The sequence below is a fragment of the Eutrigla gurnardus genome, assembly GCF_963514095.1.
Source record: "Eutrigla gurnardus genome assembly, chromosome: 13".
Classification (NCBI taxonomy): Eukaryota; Metazoa; Chordata; class Actinopteri; order Perciformes; family Triglidae; genus Eutrigla; species Eutrigla gurnardus.
In genome coordinates this window covers 4,945,918-4,973,907 of record NC_139936.1, presented here as the reverse complement: position 1 = coordinate 4,973,907, position 27,990 = coordinate 4,945,918, and the positions used below count along the sequence as shown (strand labels likewise).

Sequence of the window (27,990 nt, the reverse complement as noted above, 5' to 3'; positions counted from 1 at the left end):
TTGGCAGCGATCCAGCAGTCTGACATTTTTACAGCCCTGAGGCGCTTGATCAATGGTTATTTAATAGCTGATATGAAGAACATTTCAACACACTTATCAGGCTCCCAGCACAAGTGCGGATCCACTCATGATGTATAAAAAGCACCGGGGCTGCACATTGCTGGTTAAATGTCCTTATGACAACACTTTTACAGAAGAGTGAAAATTGCTTTACCCTCAAAATAAGCTGCGTGTGTGTGTGTGTGTACGGTACTTCACCTGTGTTGACCCCGCCGGTGAAGATCCAGGCTCCCGTTGTCATGGCAGCCTTGATGAGCCCTTTGCCAAAGACCTGTTTGAGTTTGGGCTGTAGTTCAAAGTTCTGCAGGCCCCCGTGGACTGAGATGAGCAGCTTAGGCAGATCCAGCTGCCACTCCTTGGTCATCAGGTGGAGCAGTAGGTCAGGCTTGGTGTCGTAAGACACTCGCACGTACTGAAAACAGTGGGGAGTATGTCAGTAGCACCGCGACGTCACCCTCAGGCACATGGTGACTTCAAATCTACATGTGCCTGAGATGTAATCACAAACGGGAACACACGCGTACACTGCATGCTATAAAAGCATTTAAATCTATGAAGGCAAAAATTATGAAATGGGGTTAAAATGTATGGCTTTCCGTTTTTCCAAGTTACAACAGTATTGAACAGATGTTCGCTGTGATTGGAGAACCACATGCATTATAGAGCATCTGTTTATCTATCCGCCTCACCCTCAGACACCCAACCTGACATGTGTCTGCATGAATTATTTAACGCCGGGAATAAATCAGGCATAATTCAGCAGCCTCAATCATCCGAATTCCCTGAATGATGTGGAAGTGCGACGTGATTCCGTCGCCATGGTTACCACGGACGGTGATTGTATGCGGGATAGCGCGTACAATCAGACGACGAGGATCGATTAAGCGGGCAAAATTTGATCTTTAGGTCTTTAAAATCAATAATTACATGTGATTGATCTTGCGGTGTCCTGATATCATGAACTTGTGACGCCTTTAAATGTATTTATCAAGTAAGTTGCGGTGTAATTAGAAGAGAAGCTAGATTCAGCACGGTGCACAAGACTCTAGATGAGTCCTAATTACACGTCAGTAACCATTTGCATTTGGACTACGTATGAAATGTATTAATTACTTTAAAAACTTGGCAATCACTACGATATTCAACCATTTTCACACCACTGGTATAACTGTGCCGTCCAGACCGAAAGCTGAATTCATGTCAGCCAGCCATCTAACGCTTCTCTGGACCTGTGAGCTGTCACACATTTTCACCATCCTCTTCTTACAGGATACTCAGCGAGGACCACTCAGCCTCCGCTGATCTCCCTCTACCATTTATCGGAGCTCAAAACCACGGATTCATCACGACATCTGGTTGTTTAGATGTGTATTTTTGCACCCTCCAAAAGTGTCAGGTTGCTCTGTTCTTGCCATCTCCAGAGGCAAGCTTTCTGCAGGGAACACAGACATAATACGATACAGTAGATGTGTGATGGGAGTCACCATGGCTTTGTTGGAGTGTCCTCCTCCCTGGAACTCAATGGTGCCGAAGGCATCGGTGGGGCTGAGCTGTGTGTGTTTGCTGATCGACCACTTCTCCGACAGGCTGTCGTTCTTGCCCAAACGCTCCGCCTTGTCATTCTGGCTGGATGGGATACCCGGGGGCAAGCCCACGTGCTGACCTATCAGACGACCGCAACAGCACCTGCACCAGAGGAGTGGATGTAAGGACATCGGAGCAAATCCTCACAGTAGAGTCTTTTCATTCTTTCCTATCAGATTGGATCCACTTTCATATTTGATCCTGAATCGTATCCAATCACAGGCAATGCAACCGCTGTGAGATGGGTCAGGATTATCAGGATTCATGTGTGAGGAACCTCTTACTCCACAGAACTATATGGCGGAGTATTGTTGATCACACATTGATGATGTTTGTTACCTGATAATAACACAATTAAGCACCATGATCTAATAAATTAGCAGGGATTAAAATGTGTGAATCACTTCTTTTAGACACACAATATTTGGGAAAACATCGTGTATTACATCATATTCACTTTACATGGTGCGAAAATGAATACTGAATAATTAAGAAGTCATAAATTATCTTTTAGAAGGAGTAGTTGTTTTCCCCCGGCAGGAGGAAAAGGTTGAAGACTTTTCTTTTGCCTCGTTAGTCATTTAAAATATGAAATAAGTGATCAAAAACACTTTTCACTATTCACTCAGTTCTTGATATCACATGTTATAAAAATTGTGTGCTGAATGGTCACACGTTGTTGATCTTAGTTCACAGAAGTTAAATTAAAGATTTTTTGTAAGAGTTGACACAGACATACGTTATGATTTAGGAATATTCTATGCCTTTTTGAGAATAACTGGCATTTTGAGACGCCAGAGCCCAAAGATAAGCAACTGTAGCCTCAAAAGGGACAAATAAAAGGTAGAGAGAAAGAGACTGTGAGCCACTGAGAGATCTGTGAGCTGCCGTCGTCGTGTGCCGAGCAGTAAGAGGTGGGCAAGGATGAAGTGACAGCTTGTCATCTGACTTTTATCTCCTGATTGGGAGGAGAAGGATCTGTAGGCCTCTGCAATCTTTTATTGGCTCCGTCTCTTTGGTCTCCTGCTCGTCTTCTTCTCGCCGACTACAGGAGTTAGCAGGATGACGATCGTATATATGTATACGAACTGTAATATTCCTATTCAGATGCACAGAATGCAGCTTTTCATACGCTGTGTTGTTAACCTTACAGGAGGGAGTGGGAGCGCTGGGAGGAAAGGGAGTCAGGAGGCTTTGATTATCACTTCTTGTTAGCGTCACCTCTTACCAAAAGTACTTCGCCTCCTTCTGCCTAATGCATCCACACAAATGTTTATGACTAAAAACAGAACAGTTGATTTGATCTCGAGGAACATCTCTTTCCCCCTTTCTCCCGGCTTCCCTCCCCCCGCTTTCCTCCAGTTATGCTAATTCTGTTTACAAGCAGCATTTCCTGTGTGTGTGTGTGTGTGTGTGTGTGTGTGTGTGTGTGTATCTGAGGGCAGGTACTGCAGGCGTTAGACTTCCCTCTCCGAGCTCATCTCCCGAAGAATCAGCTGTAGTGAAGCTTTTGATAACGTCACAGTGACTTTGCAGAGCAGAACGAGAGATGTTATAGATGATATGTCTTTCTCAAAAATTCATGTTACGGCGTTTGCATGAGACAAGTCCCCAAAATCATTCAACAGTTCTGCTTTACGTGGACTCGATCGGTCCCGAGGTTCACATTTGCGTTGTTTTAAAATGTTTAATGTCGGTATTTTGGCTCATTAGAGGAGAGCATCTAAATGTGATGCAAATAGAGGACAGATATTACTCTGAGGCATGTTTTAAAAGGTCAGTCGGGAAACAAGGCTTTTAATGTGCTATATGTGAGGTCACATTGGCGAACTGACTCATTAAGGCGCTTGTAGCTTTTATAGAAAATGATAAATCAGATGATTCTTAAATATGTTAAACTAAAGAATTCATCGTTTGATTATTTCACAATTCAGAACAAAAAAAAAGACAAGCTGGAGCAAAGAATAATGTCATTTACATATATATTACCTTTAAATAACAATGTAATGGGGGATTCTTCCATTCTTACTCACCTATGGGGGTCTTTGCCGCTCACTATGATATGAACACATTCTCTCTTGCTGAACGCTCTCTCTATCCACGATTTCTGTGCCTGCAGAAATGAAGACAGAAGAAATCAGTCAGCCTTTGACGGATAATGGAGCTGTGAACTGAGCCTGCGAGAGTGACAGCAGACAGACAGCAGAATCAGCCTCAAATCAAGAGGAGGGTTTTGTTTGACTGAGGAGTTCACCTGAAAAAGAAAGCTATTTTTTTTTCTCTTTTCTTTCAGAAACAATAAGGGTTCTGTCATGAGTTATATACAGACGTATCTCCCACTCCAGTCCAGCTTTGGGCGGAGGGAAAACCCAGCATGCACTTTGAGATGTTGAGCCCTAATGTCTCTAAAAATAAAGAAAAATCAGAATCATAGCACTTTGGAAACACACGCACACACAGTAGCGGCACAATCCCTCACATGTAATTCCAACACTGAAGGGACTCTGACAGAAATGTTTCATGTTATTCAGTGACTCCGGCCCAAACCAGATGAGATGAAGAGCTGGGGAGGAGAAAGCGGATGTGAAAAGCAGCGAGGCAGCAAATGATGTCAGACTTCCAGCCCCTTGGACACACTTATGTGTAGCTGTGTACGTGTGTGTATATCAGCAAGCAGTGTGCATGTGCTTCTATAATGTATGTGTGCTTTGTTCTTATAGTGTATACAGTACAGACTTCCTCAGCATAATGCAGCGGTGGGAATGGTGCTCTGCAGTCGCAGCTGCTGCAGGTTTTGAGTGACAGAGAGACCGACCGGAGCCAATTATCCTGCTACAGACCCGACAGGAAAGACACAGAGCGAGCCTGGGACTTACATGCAGCACAGGATTTAACAGGAACACTGTACAGGTGCCTCCACAGATCCACGCATGAACACCTGTTACACATCAACAAGGATGGACGTGTGCACCGTGATAAGAGAGGAAACGATGCAGAGCTTTATCACAAAAGTGTTTCATTTAAAACGGCACAATACGCCGAATGGCAGGAGACCATGGTGGCGTCCCTGCTTTGGTTTGTTTGGTACATTTTAATAATAGCAGCTTGCTCAGTCTTCTCATTTATTGTGGAGTTGAAAATGGCAGTACACTCAAGGGGAGAAAAGTACTGTGCTGCAAAGTTTTTAAAATGTCACCTATTGTACCGTAAAGACAGAGTTCCTTTAGGTTTAAAATACACCGAAAGGAGGTTTTTCTACATGATATTTGTAGATCAGAAATGGTTAACGGTGTTTCCACCAACATATGCTGATTTCTGTTAGTCTTGGCAGCCAGAAAGGAGGACATACTTGACAATAATTTATAAACTACTGGGTAAACAAAGAGACAAACACATCAATGTTCAGGAGACTAGATTTGTGTCGATAGGCAAACACTAAAATCCTGGAGGACACAAATTCCCACATCAATCTACCAAAATAGGTACTGATTAACTTAAAGCAGAGTTTGCTTTAATTTATTTGCCCTGGAGTCGTTTCCTAAAAGAGTTTAAAAAAAACAACACAGAAATCACAAAAATTGGATGCAGACTGCCAGTAAACCCAGACTGGAACAGACTTGGTCCAAGTTGTTCCCTCAATCATCACACCTAAATCAAACCCTTGTCTGTCCCTGCTTAAGGGATCAATAATCTTTCAGCATTTTCCCCCTGATACCTGCTTTTACATGTTTTACAGGCTGATTAACTGTGGAAATAAGACTCACTTCATCCCAAACAGCTGTCTATTACATGTGTAAACTGTGAATAGAAGCCCTCTGCCATTCATTCCATTCTGATCAGCGCTTTGCGGTTCAAAGGTTACACTTCCTGGGCTGACACCACCATTGCAGGAAGTGGACTATGTCTGTGGCAGGTTTTGTGGCGACGGAGCGCAACACAAGAGGTCCGTAATAGGACAGAATGTCTCAACGGGGTCACAGCTAGACGACCGGGAGGACACACGGGGACCGGGACTCCCAAACCCACAGCCGAGGCAACGCAACAAACACCAACACAAAAGGACGGGAGCTTTTTTTTGTTTTGTTTTTTTTTCTCCTGCTTTTTATTCTGGGAGAGCTACCCCGGCTCTTCTCCCAGCCAACAGAGCTGAGAGCTGCTTGTACAGGGCTTTCCCCCCCGCCGCCGCCGCTACAACAACACACGCCGCATCCGCCTGACTGGCCCTGTCACACCACGGCACGCCAAAACCCACCGCAACCGGCCACAAACAGGCTCGGGCCTACACACGGGGCACACTTACCCTAACACCAGACTTCCCACGATTAACCATTACTCTGGGGGGCTGGGGGCTGCTTTTAGAGCTCACCCTGGCCACGATGACTCAGCGGGCCACAACAACGCCCCCAGCCCCATTCTTTCCCCCGACACGCTAGAACCGTGTATTCATCCGCCATCTCATCCTGGGACAAAACTAGACCCATTCAATGGCAGCAAAGGCAGTTTTTTATTTGATTAGTATCGACGGGGCGAAATCACAAACAGTCGCACCACACAAAAAGCCTTTTATGTTCCCGAAGCGAACCGCTAAAGGAGTTTCCGCGGTAGTTTCACCCCAAAGCACCCCAGACAAAGATTCACTTCCCTTTGCAAACCCATTTTTTTTTTTTTTGCTCCACCTGACTCCTGCTCCTCCGGCTCCTCTGTATGGATGTGGCGTGCGGCTCCCTCGCTCGCTCTCTCGCTCGTCCTCTCACGCTCTCTAGTGCTGCTTATGAGATTTGACATGGTATGATGAGATGGCACATGGCCTGCTCTCCATTGTGTAATTAAGATTTATCACCAGGACACACTCACACAAACACACACAAACAGTATGTGTGTGTGTGTGTGTGTGTGTGTAAGGACTGACTGCAGCAAGTGAGCAGCATCTGACAGCCTGTTCGGGGTCTTGACTCCATTACAATCAAACTCCTCCACCTCCTCCTTGTCCTCTCTCCCCCCTGCCTTTACTATTGTGTCCCCTCTTTCTTATTGGCACTGGCAGCGAGCTGAATTGGGAACCATATCCAATCAACAGCCTAATCCTTTTGCACTCTCTGTTTTCCTCCACCTTCTTTTTCTTCTCTTTTACGAACATGAATGACGAAGCTTTTATAGGACATATAGGTCGCCTGTAGCATGTTTTACCATTAAATATGACTATTCTTTCAGAGAATGCATTAAAAACGGACATTTACCATAAAGATACCAAAACGGTCTCTATTTGATTTTCTAGACCATTTTTTCCAAGCGATTAAAATAAAAATCACCACCTTCCCTTTGCTTTATCTTCTCCTCTGTGTAGAACTCTTCTATTGCATTACATTGTATTTTGTTTTACTGCCATCTCAGTGATAAACGAGACATAACTACTTCCCTTTCTGAAGTACGTCCTGATTTCTCCTTCACTTTGATTTTACACGTCTATGCTATGTTATCACATTTTTAAGCATCAGTGTCTGTACATGCATTCGTGATCAATTAGGATGGTCCACTTTTTTTGGATGAGTATGAACAAAAGTCTTCTTGTGACACAGATGACACAACCTTTAAAAATCTTTTGGTCTTCTTTTGGAACGAGAACACAACGCTGCATGTTTGCTGTACTTCAGTCGCTCATCTTGAAATAAACAAATCTATGAAATGAGATCAGATGAAGCAACCACACACACACACACACACACACACACACACACACACACACACACACGTAAATATATGAGACTCTGAAGGAACTCCAGCATCTCCAACACCCAACTCGGTGTGACATCACATTGCAAAACCAACAGTTGTAGGAGATGAAAAGTGGGAAACAAAAAGACAGATTTCCACATAACAAGAAAAAAAATGTAGAAACCAGTTAAACGACTTCCAAAAATCAGCTGTCGTGAAAAATCTCAAAAAGTTAAAAGGCTTTATTCAAGCAAAACTGTGACACATGTGGTTTTCATGACTCACCTCTGATAAGTGATGGACTGCAATCTTGTGGCCTTTCCTTCAAAAGCATGCCTGAATGTAGCGCCAGCGCCTTAAAATCAAGATCACTAAAACTTGATCAGGCCACCTCTCAGTCCACTGCCAACTGGTCTTCTGTGGGACTAGTAGCACTGCTGTGTATGTGTGTGTTAAAGAGAGAGAGTGTGTGTGTGTGTGTGTGTGTGTGTGTGTGTGTGTGTGTGTGTGTGTGTGTGTGTGTGTGTGTGTGTGTGTGTCGTGGTGCTGAAGCTACACACTGAAAAAGCCCTGAAACACCACTCAAATAGCCTTTACCCAGGTCTGTGAGTACGAGCCAAGAAATACAATAATGCAAAATAAAATAAAAAGATCTTGCATCGTGACACAGCTGGTTGACTATCTAGACGTAGAGCAACAATAAAGTCTGACCCTTGCAAAATACTGAAAAGCCTGTAGCCTTTTTTCCCCATAAACAGTGTGCTGACAGAATCCCCTGCTGTCCTCCCCTCCTCACAGGCACCTCACCTGATTTAGATTCAAATTAAAGGTGGACTGTCAGGTCGTGTGTTTGTGTGCGTGTGTGTGTGTGCGTGTGTGTGTGTGTGTGAGAGAGAGCAAGAGACAGAGCGAGGGAGGCAGAGAGAGAGAGTGTTTCATCTCGCTCAGCCACATTTCTGTCAGAGATCAAGACCGAAGGGGGGAGCCTGAATGGCAAGAGAGCCTATTAGGTGGAGCAACATGACATTCCCATAGCCCCCTCACCATCCTTATTTTGTCCTAAATGACACACGCACACACACACACACACACACACACACACACACACACACACACACACGTTAGTGTATGTGAGTTTTTGCTGTTGCATTTGCAGTTTCCCTGCTGATTTTTATAGTACATGGCAGTTTCCTAACTGTTTTCATCAAAGGGATTAACGGACCTGTACGTAACACGGACCAGGTTTAATTAGCTGGAGCCGTGGGGGAAACCGGGCCACATAAGATTGTAATCTGAACTAAATGAAGTCTAACAATACGCAAGCAGGGAGAAACAAAGAAAGGAAAGAGGATGTACTTTTTCAAAAAAAAAAAAAAAACTGTAATCCTTCTCAGAGTAAAAACGCACACGCACCAGCAACACAATGTGGATGTGGGCGAAATCGTAGGAAACCAAAAATATGCCCCAGATCTGGTAGAATGGAAGAGTAAGACAGACAGACAGACAGACAGACAGAATGACAGACAGACAGACAGACAGAAGGACAGAGTGCTTAGAGGAGTGCACCTGAGATGCCATGAGGCACAGGGCCAAGTGTGTGTGTCTGTGTGTGTGTGTGTGTGTTTGCATGCATATATGATAAAGCGCACTCACTCACTCACACACACACACACACACACATGAGGAAACATAAAAGCATCTTTATGTGAAATTGACACCATTGTTTTGTTGACTTTCTCTATTTTATTACTACTATTATGTTAACAATTTAGGCCTTTTTTTTTTTTACAGTAATAGAATAAGAGACCAGATCAAATGTATTTTATTATTTGCATCTGCTACATGCGTCTATTTGTCTTCTTCATGACAGCCAAGCATTTTCTAACAGTATGTTGATGTTAAAAGACCAGATTGAATCTCAGAATGAATCAGCAACATGTCTGTTATGTCTATAAAAGTGCAATCAGAGACAGCAGCGGAGTGGAACGACGTATTTGACACATGGCTCATTAATGTTACCGACATGTGGTGTAGTATGTTCTCTCCAGCTCAACCTCCCAGCATGCTCTACTGTAAAGGTGCCTCCCCGCTGCAGACGACCAATTAACATTAACTGGCATCTGCTCTGCTGCGCCGTCGTCCTACAATCACCCTTCCCTCTTCTCTACCAAAACAAGACCGTCAGACAACAGACAGCTAATCTGAAGCCCTACAGATCAGCTCAGTTCTGACTGACCGTCTACATTTCTACTTAGTATGCAATAAATACTATATTTTGTGTTTGCTTTGGCCTTGCTCATCGACACAGAGCAGATTCAAACTGACATACACAGATGTTAAAATACACTCAGCACATCCATTTCACCTTCCATCTCTATTACACTTAATATCAGTCTGAGTGCCTCCGTTTATCCCGTCTCTCTTCCTGGTCTTTCTCTCTCTATCAAGCCCCTTCGTAACCCCCATGCAACAGCAGCCAGGAGATGGGCAATGATATACACAATGACCTTCCCGAGATTAGCCGTCTTGGCTAAGCCAATGCATCGGTAAACAACGCTGGATTGTGACTCAACGCTTGATCCAGACCTGCAGAGGCCACTGGCAGCACCGTGTAGTTACTTGCTTGCATTAAGGATGAGGCCATTGCCTTTAAATGCAATCTTGTCAAGGAGAAGAACCACTTATGCAAGTGGAATAGCACTCGCTGACCTGATCACAAGTAAACACTGGGTTTATCTTCCTGGAGGGTAGCTGGCATCCACGAGTATGCATCCATACTCTCTCTCTCTCTCTCTCTCTCTCTGACACACGCAAACACATAAAATGTGTTTTCCACTTGCTTCAGCATTTTGCAGCCGGTTTACTACGGATGTATGAACCAAAAACAAACAATTTCTCTGGGGTTTAAAAAACGGAAAGAAAAAAGGATGCCGCCATGACTGGATAATGATACCGATTTGCTTTCCTCTTTATGTCTGTCCACAAGGCGACATGCAAAACACTTTTGACGCGCTTGTTTTCTGAACGGACCTCGGCGTAATTGGTACAATGCTATTCAATGCAGCCATCAACACTCAAAATAACGTATCAATGTCATATCGTTTTGTCTGGGATATTTATACAGAGATCACAGACTGCAATATTTTACGTGACATTTTTAAATTTGATGTATTTTCCACAGTCCAGTCATTGACTTTGTCTGTTTTTGCGCTGCACAAAAGGCTGAGACTTACAAACTAGGTCTTCACAGGTCCCCCTGGACCCGAAGACCTGACTTGTGACCCGGCTGTGGTCAGACAAGCAATGACCATGATAGTGCTGACACGCAACAATAACTGCAAAGTGCATCTGTGTGCGACAAGGAGGAACCAAAAGACCTGCAAGTGGATCTACCGAGGAGGTGAAAGGTCAGAGGTAGAGATCAGATTCTGAGAGCACGGTTGATAGAAAATAAGCAATCTTATCAGTTAAAGATCAATGATCAGTTAATGAAGGTCGGCCATTGGTTGGGGGATAAACCTTTTTCATGGGTCTATTGTGCAAAAAGAACCTTTTCCATGTCTATTCAGCAGCTCTTTTCTAGTCAGTCCCAAACCAACCTGTCTCACCTCTCCATTCTCAATGAAATGCAACAGATATTCAAGGTAAGCGGCACAATACTACGAACATTCACACATTTCATAACAGCGGCGATGGAAATACTCATGAACGCAAGATTAAGGAGCAAAGACTCTTGAGGCAATTGCTCTGAATTTCATCATTCTCACTATGTCGTCCAATTAGAACCATGTAACAACCACATTTTGAACACGGCTCAGTTAAATTCCATTAATAAGCTCTAAAAGATTCTCATGGAGAATGTATTCAAATCCTTTAATTTGTTAAGTGCCACTGGGAATCTATGTACAATAAACAAATTTGCCCCGTGCAAACTTAAGCTGCTGAATAACAAGCTCGTCTTTAGCGTACAGAACACGTATTGTGTCATCCACCTGCCAAAAAAAAAAAAAAAAGGCATACAAAGCACCGAATGCTTCTCTTCTCCTTAGTAGTAACTTTCAGAGGAATTCATGTAGCAGGTTTAAGGCACAAAGATTAACAACCGCTTTCGGTTTAATATCTGAAGAGTGGGTAAGATGTTATAAATCTGAAACAGGCTTTCCAGGCTGCTGAACACTCAAAATGATTATTTTATAATCATTCACACATCATTGACCAGATCAGTGACGACTCATCTGTGTCTGACCCTTCAACCCAACGGCCTTGAGGAGACCTTCACTGAAATGATCTGAAATGGGATTTCTGTTATCCCGATGATAGCCTCCATGGCAAGGTTTATGGAGCGACTTATATATAATATATGGACTCAACTACATCCATATAACGTCCCATAAAATAGAAAGTGTAGAAAGTGTAAAATCCTTGTCATACCACTTCTATTTCTATGCTTGATTTATATGAAGTTTAACTGAAAGAATATATAACCCTGAAAAAATAAATCAGCCTCCTCCACATTTTGTATATTGATGGCTTTCAATGAAATAGCATGCTTTGTTGCTGTGAGTCAAGTCCTCGGCAAGTGCTGGTTAATCAGAATGCAATATAAAGAGGATAAACAGAGATGGGGCAGAAATCCTGAAAAAGAATGGTGGTATGTGGGAGTCAAACATTCAAGGAAATATAAAAAAGGTGTTTTTTTGTAAACGTCATTAGAAAATCTAAATGGTGGATCACCTTTCTTTAGAGCTGGTTCATGTCTGGCCTCAACTCACCGTATTCAAATCATCCCGCTGAGGTCTACTTTGAATTGAGGCTGTGAACAAAAGCTGCATGTCTTGATGTGTTTTGTACATGAAGCTATAATCAGATTTACTTCTGCTCTAGATGGGGCATTGATATTATAAGCCTATTAACTTCCAAATTCACACTGTCGGTGATTTTTCCTGCATTTGGCAGTTTAAACTGAGCTACTTTAAGTCTGGACTATGTCTTTAACTTTTTCATTATTGTGTAATATTATGTCCCGATGGCCAGTTGGCTCTTTTCTCCAACAGCATGCAGGTGAGCATGTGTAGCATCGGTCGGCAACCAGAAGTAACCTCGCTGACCCCAATTCCTGCTTCCTACTACTGGCCTCAACTCTGACAGTGGCCTTTCAGATACGTCAAAAATAGACAAGGTGCATATATTTTAGTTGTGAAAAGTACCAAGACATTGACAGAAAAGAATATGTTCTGCTGAGTTCCTGTAAGGAAGTTCATTGCATTACAGCAAACATGCATATTTGACAGTGAGTATCCCACCACCACCACAAGTTTGTCATTTTTACGATGCACTTTGGCGTCCCGAGCAGAACGGCGTGTATTAATGCGTGCGTGCATGGCGTGCTGGTGCGCATGTGCGGGTGTGTTCAATGTGTGAGTGTAATGAGCGAACGCTTGCTTGTTTTAGCTCCCGTCGTTTTCAATCCATCTCCCGAGGCCAGAATAAGCAGCTCTCTTTCCCACAGGCCTCCGCTAAGCCTAGCTGAGAATCTGGCCATGCGGTATCTAATCAACACTGGCATGGCCATTCTGTCTGTGACAGAGGTGGGGGGGAGAGGGGGTAGGTTCCCACTTTGGGAGGGGGGGGGCTGGAGGTAGGGGGCTGGTGTCAGCATGAAAGGAGATGAGGAGGAGGGAAAGGGTGAGGGAGGGAGTGGATAAGATGGAGGCAGGAGAGATAAGAGGCATGTGAGAGGTGAAGGTGGGTGAAGTGGTGGTGAGAATAAAAAAATGACAAAGGTGGACCGGGAGAGAGAGAGAGAAAAAGTGGGAGATGTGTGTTGAATCGGTGAATTAGTGTGAGAACCACGAGGGTCAAAATGCCACGAGAGACAGAGAAAATGTGGAGGTGAGTAAGAGAGTACAGGGAAGAGGCAGCGATTGTGAAAATGGATAGACTGAAGAGAGACGCAGAGAGCACTGTATCTAAATCGGGGACCAATTCAAACAGATTAAGAAAGCAGACAGTAACAGAAAGGCAGCAACAACAACAAAAAAGTGGATATACAGAGAGAGGAAAAAATAGACCGACAGCGAGGAGAGATAAGCTCTACCCATTTTGTCTGTGTCATGTTGAGGGCAGAGAAGAGAGAAACCTTCCATCAGAAGAAATGAGAAGCCAGGCGGAGAGGGAGAGAGAGCGGACGGCAACTAGCCACGGTGAATGACAAGGGGAGCAACCAGCCGGTGAACCGCAGTCAATGATGATGACACAGTGTTTTAGTTAGCCGCCGTCTGATTGACAGCTGTCGAGTAGGAAGTGATGGGGGACTTAACGATGGTCTGAGGGGGTCTGAGGAAGGAAAGGGAGGAAGAAACAGAGCCTGTGGTTTTAGTGGTAGTGTTGCTGTACTGTTACTGTTCTCTCTCATGTCATATTGATTTGCATTGTGTCGGTGACGTTCATCTTTTGTTCAGAGATGTTTTTGTGTTGTGATGAATGTCATTATCTTTATAATGTGTAGCCCGCAGCCTGGCATTCACACTACAGTCTCCATCTCCTTCGGATATTGTTTAATTTCCCCCCTTTAACCAAAGTTTAAACGTTATTTTCAGTCAACATGGAAACCGTGACCGCGGTTGCTAGGAGCAGTAAATAAACAGTCCTAATAAAGAAAAAATATATGTATTTCTACATACTTAGCTACATAATTCCTTCATAGATGACGTGACCATTCTTAATCCCCCCTGCAAAGCCGTGATTTGTCGACTGCTCCTCCATCCGGTGGAAACAGACATCAGTGGCCACGGCAACACCACTTTAAAACTGTGAGCAAATAGGGGAAGTGGGCGACGATTCAGACAGCGGGACCCGGGCTCTGTAACCCATCGTACTGTTACAACATGTTTCTTTGTGTGCTTTTGAGCTTGCGAACTGTATCTCTACCTGCACAGCACTACTGCACCCCCTCATTATGATGTTGCCTTGGCTGTTCCACAAAAACAGAGTTGCTGTTTACCGGCCCACTGGCAATACCACTCGGACACTGCATGTAACATGGCATTATCATGAAAATGCCACACTCGGGGGGCTGTGTGTGTGTGTGTGTGTGTGTGTGTGCAGCAGACCAGCACTGGTTTACTGTAATGAAGTTGCAGGTGCTGACAGAGTTCTTGCCAAAGGGCTGTGAAATTGCCTCTTGTGCGTCCACCACACTCGAGCTGACAGGGAGTTTGGATGTGTGCATATTTTCAAAAGATAGAGAGAGAGAGAGAGAGAGAGAGAGAGAGAGAGAGAGAGAGAGAGAAAAGAAGATAAAGCTGATTCGGGAACGATCTTTGCCATAAAGACCCATATTGACTCACCGGTTCTTTCTTTTTCTCTACCATCAATATTTGATGGATCTATTTCTCAGGTCAAGTGTACATGGCCAACAATTCATTTTCAATATCGCAACCGGCACACCGGTCACACAGTTATTCCCACTCGTGAGGAGTGAGGAAGTCCAGCGTTCTTCCTACACTTTCTGACGCATCCATACCGTAAAGCACAGAGGACTTTCACACAACCATTGAGATATAATGACTAATGCCTCTGATGCAAGTATTTTATTCAGAAATGACAAATTACTCTTTTTTTTAACTCCGCAAAAAATTACACATTATTACACGAGTGGAATATGGATCTCAAAGCAGAATCGAGCAGCTAAATCCATTAATCCCGACCACAGAAAGGCGTTCTCAGTGTAGTCGCACAAATATACGAGACCCACGCACAACGCAATATCTGTCTCCGTTCCTCCCTCCGTCTATCTGCCCGTTGTTCCCATCACAGCGGGAACAGCTGGCAAGTTTCCTCTTCTGGCGCACCCTCAGAATCATTTCACACCACACAAACGCACACACACACACACATCCTCCGGATCTAAAGTATCCCCAGACCTCCCCATCACACCGAATCAAACACAACCCCTCCGCCCATTCCAGAACCAAATCGTTAGGCCCCGTATTGAACGCTAGATCTCCTCCTTCACCTGCTTCTCCACCTGTTTTCCCCGATCGATGAAGCTGCTTGGCGGCCTGATAAACTCAATCTGACTCCCTCCGTTCAGAGGAATGGAGATATTGGATCCACAGATAGGTAGACAGGAAGCGAGGTGGGGAGAGGAAGGAAGTCACAGCTCGTCCCCTATGGCCAAAAATGCCCGGTGCCAGTGTTGGCCCCGCTGCCACAGAGAGGAGGGGGGTGTGGGGGGGTGGGAGCACGTGGGCGGGAGATGCCAAGAGGCAATACGTTATTGTGCAACGAACTAGCAGGTACGACTCAAGTCACTGAACCTTGTGGGGTTTTTCCTCTATTTATTCGTCTATTTATCCACGGTCGACATTCACATCCCTCCTTTTTATGCATCCGCTCAGTCCCTCTCATCCTCCCTACCGGTCTTTACATTTTACACCCTTTTCTCCCCCTCCGTCAAATCCTCCTTTTAATCTCTGCAGCCCATTTCAGCACCGATAACATATATCCTGGCAAGGCAGGATGATGTTACCATGGATACTGAAAACTAGGAGGAACCACCCCCCCCCCTCCCAGCTTCCTGTGCCCCCCTCCCGTAGCCCCACAGGCATGGCTGGGAACTGGAGTGGTGATCTCTGGAGCATGCCCATGTGTGCGTCAGCACAGATATAACAACACTCACGCACACAGAAAGGTAACAAAGAATAATTACATATTTGCCTAACAATATTTCCCTGACAGGCTGATGGAAACATTTAAAAAGCGTGAATATTAATGAGAGAAAATGAGCCACTGAGGTCTTTTTTGTTTGTTTATCTGTCCTTCTGTCCATCAAACAGGATTCTGCATGTCAGGTGACATTTGAGAAGCCTAGGAGGGACGGCGGCCTCATCACACTGTGTCTTAGCATTTATCAAATGACAACGATTGCTATCAAGGGAGCGGGCATTGAAGGTTAAAACATGCAACCTGCATGTAATAGCTGCAAAACCACAGGTTCTGATGAGAGACAGGTTCATCTCGTTACTGACTGTAGAGGCGTCTCACACCTTCACGGAAATCCACTTAGTACAAACAAATGTGTTACATTAAACTGTCACACGACTGATTGCACTTGTGTCTTAACTTTACAAGTAGGACCTATACATTTGCTATAATACTGCCTAAAAAGTGCCGAGTAATGCATGCATTATGACTTTGAGGTTAACCTCTACGTGCCGCACACTTTAACAAATCATCGCATGATGACATTCCTGCAACACAGTCTTTTCCAGTGGCACAGTATAGTAATTTGTCAACAGCCTGTTGGCTGAGCTGTCTGACCATTAATGGGGCTGTCTGTCACAGCTGAGCAGTTCAGAGTAATTACGGCTGTATCACTGCTTTATCAACTGTCTGTCACAAATGTGCTTTTTCAATCTGGCAATTTGTAAAAAATGCAAATGTGTTCGATGTCACAGATCTCACGGGAGACGATCATTACAAAGACTGATCAAAGGCATAAATACGGCGCTCTGTCTATTCATTTGGTGATTAAAATGTATTATTAAGGTCTGAGCCGCTCATGGGAATCCTGACAACACACATAAAGCCCTGACTAACCCAAAGATGACACCTTACTCACGTCTACGTGGATGGGAGGTGAAGGACTTACATTTCCCTGAAGAGCTCATGTGAAGAAATGAAATCAGGTATACTTTGTGTTTGCAGAGAATTTGTATGGATGTATGTATGTGGTCAATGCATCTCTGACACAAACCTCTTTACGGAGACCTGAGCCTTAATCCCATTGTCCCTCTCCCAATCTGTCTCTCTGAGTGTACATTAGCCCTCGTCTAACCCTCGTCTTGTTTGATGCATCAGGAGGGCAAAATAATCGAATTGTGGACGATGAAGCGTTGTAGAACAGGCCTAGCGTAAACTTTAATAAATGGAATATGAATCTTACGGATTAGAGCCCGACCGATAAAGGATTTTGAAGGCCGATACCTATACAAATGTTTGTTGATTTAAAAATGAGATATTCCGATATATCGGCCGATATTTATTTATTTATTTTTATTTCAGAAACGCGTAACAAAAAATTTACAGATTTCCCTAACATTAGTTATTTGTAGTTATTTATTAGTCTTCATTAAAATAATATGATAATGCAGTTTAAAAATAAACTTGTTTATTTTATTGTCACAACGGGACAGAGGAACATCAAAATATATTAAAGTTCTGGTAAATAAAATGTAAGAGATATAAAACTTAAAGTCCTTTGAACAAAAACACCATAACAACAACAACCAAACACAAAGTTACCAGTAAAAGACTTGAAATGCTTCATAAATATAACTTCGAACAAGACTGGAGACAAATTCTGTTAAGTTCTATGAGGGTGTTTCGTCCGTTTTTATTTTATTTTTAAAATATTCATTTATCGGCATTTATTATAAATGCCGATACCAATAGTTTGGAAAATGCCTAATATCGGCCGATAATATCGGTCGGGCTCTATTACAGATATTTATTATTTGTAAGAAATACACACCCGACACTTTAAGTACACTTTGTGTCAGTTAGAAGCGGCTGAGGCTGAGTGGAGCCACACTCAATCGAGTTGTGGATCAACCTGGTGACTTTTAGTGTGCCAAGATGAACAGCTGCATTTTTGAGAAGAAACGACTTTGTTTTCAACACCTTGTCTGAGGGGATCGGACCTATGATTAACGTTTTAGCTTTTACCTGCCAGCGGTGTGCAGAAACGTGTCAATTTAAGATTTACACTCTGCTACGAGTTGTAAACCGTAAAGTTGAGGCTCACTTCGGGATTATCAGCCTTCACGTTACGCAGCAGTTGGGAAGCTGGACACAGGAACTTTACTGCAGCAGACAGTTGGAGACAAAGTGAAACCTTCACTGTACATTTATAACCACTTGACAACTTTACTGCTAATTTCCTCTTTGCTCTGATCGTAAATACCTGTCTGCTCTCGGGGCATTCACCATCACTCTCTCCCTCTCTCTCGTTGGACCACACTCTCTACATACTGAGCCATTCCTCAAAGGAGCTACACTACTCACTTAAATCCAGCTGTGTACCATCAAAGATTAATCGTGGCATTTTGTTTTCCCATCCACGCTATTTGGCACACGTCACGTGGAGCAACGTGCACCTGAAGCCCACAGGGACCTTTCGTTTAAGCTACAGTTTTACAACTAAAAAATTGCATTCTCTTCGTCAAATTCATCGCTCAGCCCTAAACTGTATTTCGTATTCATTTTTAAATATGCATGGAGCCAAAATGTTGCATGCCAGCATCACAACCGTGGTGCATGGTACCACATGTTGTAGGTGTCCCAATTACATGGAGATTCTGCATACGAGTCTCCAGGGCTCAGGGAGTTGGACATACTATACACACACACTACGGTTGGATGATGTATTCAAATTCTCCTATTTCCAGAAAGTAGAAAACAAAACAGAAATAGTTATAATGTGCAGCCGAACAGCTTTCACTTTGGAGGAAAGCTCTGCTTCCAAACTTTTTGAAGGGGGGGGAGGGTGAATCTGCCAAAGTGAAAGATATTATTCTCTCTGTGTGTCGTACTACCTCTTCATTAGCAGGTCTTTGTTTCTGGGTCGGACATGGCAGGTCAAGATGACCTCTTAGTCAGGGGGGGATTGGAGAAGTTGTCGCTTTACTTTGAGCCGTTGAGTAGCCTAGAAGCAGAGCTACAGCGGAGGATGTGTTTAATGTTTTACCAGAAGGCAGGTGGTAAAAACTCTGGCTATGCTTTTGGGGAGAATGTCTCTAGTCCTTCCCACAAAGTCACTGCTTGTGGGGGCGAAGGGTCTCGGACTCACCATCAGCCACTAGTGAGCAGAGGGTAAAAATAAGGTTCTACCGATACTGTAGCTCCTGGGTTTCTCATCATATCAGTGTTCTGCCCTCCACGCCATCGCAGATAACCTGCACAGTTCTGATCGAGCAAATCCTGGACATTAGAGGTTTTCATCTCAGCATTTATAGCCGGCCAAGAGACACCCTGAGGAGGTGTCACTGTAGAGCAGATAGGAAAGGGCATCAAGGATGAGAAAGGAAGTGAGAGGGTGAGAGGGGAGAGAAAGACGACCACCTGAGGGATCAGAATGAGAGGGATGGAGAAGCAGGCGATTAAGTGCTTTGTAAAGGTAAGTCCATTTTCAAAGGCCAGAGGCAGACGTGGAAGTGTGAGCGGCTGAGGGGGGAGAGGAAAGAACCTCTGGCATAGGCTGAGTAGCAGTAGGAGTTATGTGAAAACAAGGGATAAAGGACTTGACTAGTGAGAAGGAGTAGTGAGACTGGAGAGAGGTGGAATGTAAATTCTTAACATGGGTGCAGTGGGGAATGCCGTCTAAAGGCAAAAACAAATATGTGCTGAAATAGGGACCTTTTGGAGGAAAAATCTATTTTTCAGAGCTTGAATAATGCTATGAACCAATAATATGTGGAATGGACATATTCAAAATATGTACATCAACACAGAAGCTTTGTATCCTGAACCAAGACAGCTTAATTACGTATTTTCCCCCCCAAAAAAACGAAGCCATGGATGCGTGGGATAGAAAAGGAAGCTTAAGAGTTTAGCTAAAAACAGCACTCCAGTTTTGGAGACTAATGTCAAGGTAACGCATAAAAATTGAATTGTAATTGTGCCATAAAATATTAGAAAAACTTTTTTGCGCTCCAGACTTGGGCCTAACTGTTCTGACCCTCCAGCATCTGATTAATAAGGCTGGAAAAGCTTGAAAAACTGTGTTTTATGTATTTTGTTAAAGCGTTGCATAACATTGTCTCATATTGGGGCATGTGTATGGGGAATTGCAGGCAGTTAGTGATAGTGATTTTTACACCTGTGTCACCGCTGCTGTGTCTAATAAGGAGGAAGTCGGATGGGATGAGTGCAGCTGTGCTGAGGCTCGGACTGATGGGGTTATACTTGAGTTCAGAGGAACGGGTCTGTGGGATGTGGAGGGTTTATCTCAGGCAACTGAGCAGAGGTGTCTTTTCTCTCAGCTGTCACAGAGTAGCTTTGTGCCTCTCACATTTTTTAACATAATGTACATTGTATACTTTTCTATTAGCGGTGGTATTACATTATCTATGAATATGAGGAGTGATGCGATGTGTGTCGTGGCCAAATGTAGGTGATGCTCTCTCCATTACAGACAAGCTTGACCATCTGTAAACGCCGCTATGTTGGAAGCCTGTTGGAATCTGTTTTAAACCAGACATATGTGCACAGGAAAAGTGTAGCACATTTTTGACAAGCGGTGTCACATTTGGAAAGTCAAGTAATCCTTCAGGAGGAATTTAAAAAAGTACCTGCCAGAAAAATGAGGTGGTGTATTTAAATGAGTTGAAAGCTGCCACACTTCTTCTACAGGCTGCCAAACTCGGTTGATGAGCTCTCTCACACAGATGCACATGCATTTTCCTCCCTGGCACTGTATGTTTGGGAGCAGCTTGTCTTAGCTTTAACCAAACAAAAACTCTAATCTCCAAAAAAAAAGGTTCCTCAATTACGCCGGCCACCTCCGTGACATTTGTTCATATGTCAAGTAAAAAAACAGCTGTCGAAGATTCCAAACCTACCTGCTGTTAGTCTTTTGCAAACCAACTCTGACACTCTCCAAATACAGTATATGCCGGCATCTCGCAGCATACTGGATGATGCTTTTACACCAATTCATCAGCAACATGATGTGCCTCCTTAGTGCAGGGTCCCCACCGAAATGCTGAACGATACTGGTGCAAAACACTCAATTACCGATGGATTTGACATCCTGGTGTGCCGTTGCTCTGTTTGGAACGAGGAAAAGTCACACAGCCATGTCCAACTTTGCAAAAATGTTCTCCTGCCAGGTTTCTGCCATTCTACATCCAATTTGGACGTCATTATGGTCGAGGTGCTCACAAGTCATATTGTAGTCCAAGTCAGTTCCCAAGACTCTAATGGTTATAATGAGTGTTTATCGTCTGCTACATGCCATCTGGTCCCTACACAGAACAGGACATAGCTATAGCTAAGGAATTCAAAGCATGTGCTGTATTATCATCAGTCCATTATCTGAGAGGGAACAGTATTATTACTGTTTCACAATCACAATACTTTTATATAATACCTTGAAAAGTACTGATTTTTATAGCATTTTCGAAAGATTAGTTAAATGCATCAATTTGGTGAGATCAATGAAGAATTTAAGTTCTTATAAACAATTGATTCATAACAACTTGCTTGAATGGTGATGCCATGGTAAAGACAAAAAAGTGGCGATACCCACAGAGCATGATAAATTAGACTGAGGGGTTCAGTAAAGGTCAATGTCGGAAACCCCGAGCCACCTTCACCTTGGGCGTTTCCATGGCGACCTGGAGTCGATCCCACGAGGGGATCCTCCCACCCCAAATTGAAGTGTAAAAAAAAAACATGAAAAATTATAAACTGTGGGCGGAAATGAATGGGAAACACCGAAGGCTACGACATGACAACAACGACCCATAAATCATTACGATTGGAGCGAATGAGATGAGTGACGAGTGGCGAGGAGACAGCACCGTGAATGAGTGATAGGAGGCGGGGCTACGTGGCGACTGCAGCGAGCGTTTGTATCAGCTGGCTGTCAGAGAGAAGATTGGTACCGATGTGTCGTAATAATGAATCCCAAACCTCAAGAAAGTCAAGTCTCAGGTCACTTAAGGGCACATTATGGCACCTCGCCACGCTGTCTTTCTTCTCCGCTTTGCCGCAACATGTTTCATTAAAGAGCATCAACAGTCAGTGTGTTTTAGGATCACATGCTCAGTTCAGTGTGCACTGTATAATCTGTAGGCGGATTTCCTCGTTCCGTGTGAATCGGTGAAGCGGTTTGCTCGGCGAGCAGCCGTTCCCACACACACTCACGACGAGAGGCCCGTCAGCTAAATCGAGATGAACCTTGGCCTTAAAGAGGCACACAGGTTGAGAGGCAAGGCTCATTACAGCGATTTGTCCCTCCTACACGTTCAGCACAAAGTCATCCTAGGACGCTGACATGCAGTGTGTTTGTAGATTAGATAAAGGGAGACTTAAATCACACCAGCTGGGATGCCAAATGGGGCATGGTGTAAAGTTGGATGGAGGAGGTTTTAATGGCCCTTTCCAACACTTGATGCCTTTGCTCAACCACATCCACTCTAGAACTTGGTCTTCATTTTTCACCTCACCTATAAAAACTCATGATTGCATCTTGCACTGGTGACACTATAGTGATAAAAACTATCAGGCATATAAACATGGCAAAGCACTCAAAACTGCTTGCTGCTACAGTCGGAGACATTTCGCCATGATGATCACAGACTCAGGGGGTGAAAACATTAGCAAGGAGTGTCTCTGACATGGCAGCAGGGTAATATAGCTGTTAGAGAGCTGCAAGTTATCCTTTGATGAGTTAAGGTCAATGCTCAAGTCTGCGTGAAAACCAAGTTATAATATGAAGCCGCATGCCGAGAGTCCACAAGTGTATCCACAAAGCAGCACCATCATCATATATTAACAGAATGATATTCAGCTCAAAGCATCAGACACATTTAGAGAGCCAACTCCATCATTGCTTTTCTTCTCCTCTGTGTCTTTTTGCAATAACTTTTATTCATTTTTTGCTTTAATTGTTTTCTATTTCTATTTCCAAGAGAGACTATTAAGAACTCTGATGGAAAAGCTCCATCCTCATTTATTCACACAGAATGAATACACAAGGCTCCTCGACAAACACACACACACACTCTCTCACACACACACACACACTCACACTCTCTCTCATCCCACAAACTAATTTTCCAGCAATTTTTTTTGTGTTGAAAAACCTCAGATCCACACCCATCCATCCGCACTAACAGGAAAATCTATCATAACGCGTCTGACATTTGTTTATCCATAAAGTGCATCATAGCGTTTATTGGACTTAATTTAATAGGTGGAAAAGTTAAAGGACACCCAAATTACAACATTAGGAGTCAGGCTTTTGAACGTGGCACCCAGACGCATCTAAGCAACTGACACAATTATAATTGGACTGAAAATAGAATTAATTATCTCTATTATGAATCATTGGCTTTGTGTGTGTGTGTGTGTGTGTGTGTGTGTGTGTGTGTGTGTGTGTGTGTGCATATAAGAGATGGGTCCAGAAAGCGTGTGCATGTTTGTGTGCCGATATCATTGCTTTGCTGCTCCTGTAGGCTACTTATAATAAGCAAACACGAAAACCAATCAAGTGAGACTTGAAACATTATGTAAAACGCAGGGCGAGCCGTGGACGAAGCCTCGTGGTGATATTTAGATCCGTGCTCACGGAGGATTCACGGCTTGATAAACTTCCTGTCTGTTAATGATGCATTGAAAGGGAAGCTTTTCTGGGGGGGGGGAGCTAGAGGACGGACAATTGTCCATCCCTTCTCCTGTATTTGCTCCCTGCCTCGACTCTATTATTGCTAATAGAGCGTCGGTTCATGTGTCATTGGTGGAGTGCTGTGGCTCTAATTGAATGGGCAGGGGCAATAGTGTGTTTAACCGCGGACATGACAGGATAATGAGGACAAAATAACCTGCTGCAAAATGACTGTGTACCTCGCCTACACAGATTACACATCTATGATTAGCTTTCCTTCCCCTCCCTCAACTCACATCATGGTTTCTTAAGGCTTTATCTGACTCACAAACAGCCGACGATGCACTCAAGGAAATCTAGAAGTCTCTCTCTCTCTCTCACACACACACACACAGAATCTCTGCCTTCTTATCTTGCTTTCACTCAAGCATGACAGCACTCAACAAGGTGTGTTAATGTGGAGTTTTGCAAAGAAGAAAAAGAAAGGGTAATGTCATCCATAACATCCTTATAACAGAAGTGTGTGTGGAAGGAATAGAGTGGGGTCCTTGTTTTCTGTTGTCCGGGCTTCTTCAAACAATCACCATTTCTCAACCGGCAGCGTTTTGCCTGATTCCAAAAGATAATTACCCCTTTTCTGTGCTATTTGTCCTTGCTCAGCGGGGATTCGTGTCGTGGCCCTCTAATTGCACAAAGAGGAAGTAGATGGTACAGCAAATGGCCTCTATTTACACATCATTACTTCGGCAAGAAAAAAAAATCTCCTGCAGTGAAAACATACAAACGCCTATTAATTAGCAAGGCGAGGGGAATGAGAGGGAGTGAGAGAGATAACAGAGGGATGTATGTTGAGGCAGGATTGAGAAACAAGGTTTTGAATATAAGCTTTACTGTCTTTTACAAGAAAAATCTACAAAGATTGAATCTGAAGTTGCGACATAATGATCTCAGGGAGCTTAAATGAGTGTTGGCACTGGCTAAAGAAGGAATCACACCGCTAACGGGGAGTGCAATGACAGATCAATATAAGGTTGTTTTATGTAATCAGCTAAACCTTCTGGCTTTATTGAGGTTTGTCAATTAAGCAGCAATAATCATCATAGCTTTAGTAACAAGAGCTTTTTTAACGAGCAAGGAAAGTAATATTGCTGCACCCGGAGCAGCAACCTTACTGCATCTGGCTTGCGAAGCGGCTGACAAAGTTAGCTTCCATAAAGGATTGTTTGTTTTATATATATGTATACATTTAAAAATGGTAATCTAGGCTAAAAAAAAAAGAGGTAATGATTTGTGCAGCAAGCAAGCGTTGTTTTGCTTGGATTAATGGTGTCACGTTAAAGGTGTGTCCGGAGGAATGAACTGTCACACCAGCTGGGGCTTGGGGGACAGCACCATTACCTATATAATCAGACAATCAGCACTGGCTCCCAATCACACACACAAACACTCAGCATCGCAATCACAGCGCTCACACACACACACACACACACACACACACACACACACTCCCTTTTCTTTCTCTCGCATTCCAGTGAACCTCACCTAGTCCGTGTCGAAAAAAGCAGGTGCGTGTCACAGTCCGATTTCACATGAAATAACCTGGCTTTGCATTTTAGGGTCAGCAAATCTGCAATTATCAAAGTGTACACACTCACAGCGGGAGCTAAATGTCATTAGAGTTTACCGGCTTGTCTGTCAGCTGAGCTCTGCAGCACCACACACACACACACACACACACGCCTCACATATCTGATCTAAACGTCTTCCACTGGCAGCCACTCTCTTTTTCGATAAAGCATCTTACTTTCAAGCAAGACCCACGATGATACCGTCGGCCCACATTACATCCCACACAGCTCACCAGACACTCAACTTGCTTTGCTCAGGGTCACTTTAGCAAAGAGACCTTAGACCAGGACAGTTAAACGACAAACACATAATGCTCATCAAAATGAATAAACTGTTATTTTGTATAAACAAGCTCCATTACTCTATTTTTCATGCTTTTTTAAGGCACTCTGGCACTTTATTTACATTAAAAATACAAAACAAAATCCCATTGTGAATTCATTTTTTTTAATTATGAATAAGAAAAAGGCCAGCTAAGTATTTTTACACTTAACGTGCAATTAACGTGTATTGGTCCCCTTTATTATATCTGTTATAGATATTGGTTCATAATGTGCTTTATTGTACTTGTGGAAATAACAGTAATGCCTCTGATGTTAAAAACTACGTATACGTTCATTTTGGAAATTCATGCTATAACCGTGCATAATCATATCATAGTCTAATCATCAAATCACCAAAGCTTCATCATTTGGTCCCTTCCCCCAAAGCGATTGGACTTTTGCCACATTGTCTTATCAGATTTGGCTTCACACATCTCAACCCAATCACTCAAATGTTCGAGAAGTGAGAAACAAAATTATTGCTCCTGCAACTTCGTCAAAGATACTATTACATCCCTCAGTAGACAAAGAGACAGATGACTTTCCAATTAAGCCCATAATTAAGTTTCACACAAGCCTCTTCAAAGCACACAGTATACTGAAGGAATGACAAAGTACTTTTTGGAGGGGTTAAGAGAGACCTGATGCTGCATAATCACCATAAAACAGCTGATGAATATTAATCGTCTGTTTCGCCCAACGATTTATACTTTTCAATCAACTCTATCTTCATGGTGCATCAAACAGGTGTGATCCTGTCAGCTCCTTGGGAGCCCAGAGTAACATGTGGTTGGTAGGAATGACACACGGCAGGTTAATCTACAACAGATGGGCCGGAGCTGCAGGACGCGGAGAACCCGCTCGCCACAAACGCACACAATGTCACCCTGAACAAACGTCGGGTTCACATTTATGGATGCTGCAGCCATCTGTCCCGACGAGGAAACATGTTCAAAGATACCAAAGGTAAAACAAATTGTGTTTCATGGCTGAGTGACAATGCAGAAGTCACACTACTTCCTGCTGTTATCTGTTGAGTTTTTCCCACTTTTGCATCACATTTCTTTTGAGTGTTGCAGATGAAGAATCCCGTCTCATCGCAATGCAATTTCCACGGGGAGTTTAAAGACACTGGATTCCCTAACGCACACCTTTAAACACACGCAGCGTAAGTCACTTTCCTGCTCACCCTCCCCTCCCTCTCGCTCTCGGCCCGTTTTCCCCTCGCCCGCCATGCACAATATCTCATTTCAAATGGAAGAGGAATGATTCGAAAGGCTTTTATGTCGATTTTTCACGCCTGCGCCAAGTTGAAATGACATCACATAGTCCACAGGCTTTTACCCTCCAGCTCAGGAAATGGCTTCGCAAGCTCATCAACCGCCTCATCAATGTCTATCAATGGGAGTCACACTTACTAAGACCTACCTTGATCCCAAACAAGGGGTGATGCACACACACACACACACACTGATTGGCCCTCAGAAGTGACCTTTGACGTAAACTACGTGTCTCTGAATGCAGATAAAGGTGGAACCTGTGATAAACGTAGTGGCACTAATGTGTGCATTTAGAACGCTTACCCAGCAGCTTCCCTCAACATCACCAGAGGCTGCCGATCAGTGCAGCTGAGTTCTGTTGTTGACTGACTGGTGCACTTGTCTCCTCATTTCTACAAGTGTCCATTCAGACATTTTCAAAAAGCTCTTTTGGCTGATGGAAAACCTCCAATTTCTCCACTGGAGATGTGTTGTAGTGCTTCCTTTTTGCTTGAAATTGATTTATGGGGATAATTATTTACTTGTTTATCAATGATTCCCACACCACTCATGGTTGAATTTTCAACAATTCGATCTAAAGGGCCTGATTCGTCTGCCAATCTCCAACGAATGCGGCTGGAAAAAGTGGTAAAGAAAGAAAGGATGAAGGAAGATTCCTCATTTATAAATAACAACATGGCTATTTCAAAAAGCATGGGCTTACATAACGCAGCAATATCAGAGAATTTATGAAAGATTCTTTAAAAATCAGTTGAGGGGGCGCATAGAAACAGCTGTTTACGGTGCATATAACAGCTGTTGGTGGCTTGCTGCTCTGTCATTCCCCTTCTGTCTGTGGAGTGGTGGAATGGGGGAATGGAAGAAGGAGCAAAAGTATTTGCAATCACGGAAAGCAAGCAGGAAAGTCAATCTGTCTACCGATCTCTGCTCCGAGTCAGTACTAGCAGCGACTGCAAACACACACACACACACACCATATGCACAACAAACAGCTCTGTATATTATT

General features: G+C 43.5%; 1 protein-coding gene across 18 annotated transcripts in view; it reads right to left on the bottom strand.

Annotated features, from left to right (window-relative positions):
• Positions 1 to 27,990, bottom strand: part of trpm3 (transient receptor potential cation channel, subfamily M, member 3) — a 117,584-nt gene that overhangs the window by 51,627 nt on the left and 37,967 nt on the right. For all 18 annotated transcript variants that reach the window (XM_084025738.1, XM_084025739.1, XM_084025729.1 and 15 more), the window contains exons 2-4: positions 3,678 to 3,757; positions 1,545 to 1,746; positions 259 to 472 (exon numbers count right to left, since the gene is read on the bottom strand). In XM_084025738.1, coding sequence (XP_083881864.1) covers positions 259 to 472; positions 1,545 to 1,746; positions 3,678 to 3,757 — 496 coding nt within the window. The remainder of the gene's footprint in view (positions 1 to 258; positions 473 to 1,544; positions 1,747 to 3,677; positions 3,758 to 27,990) is intronic.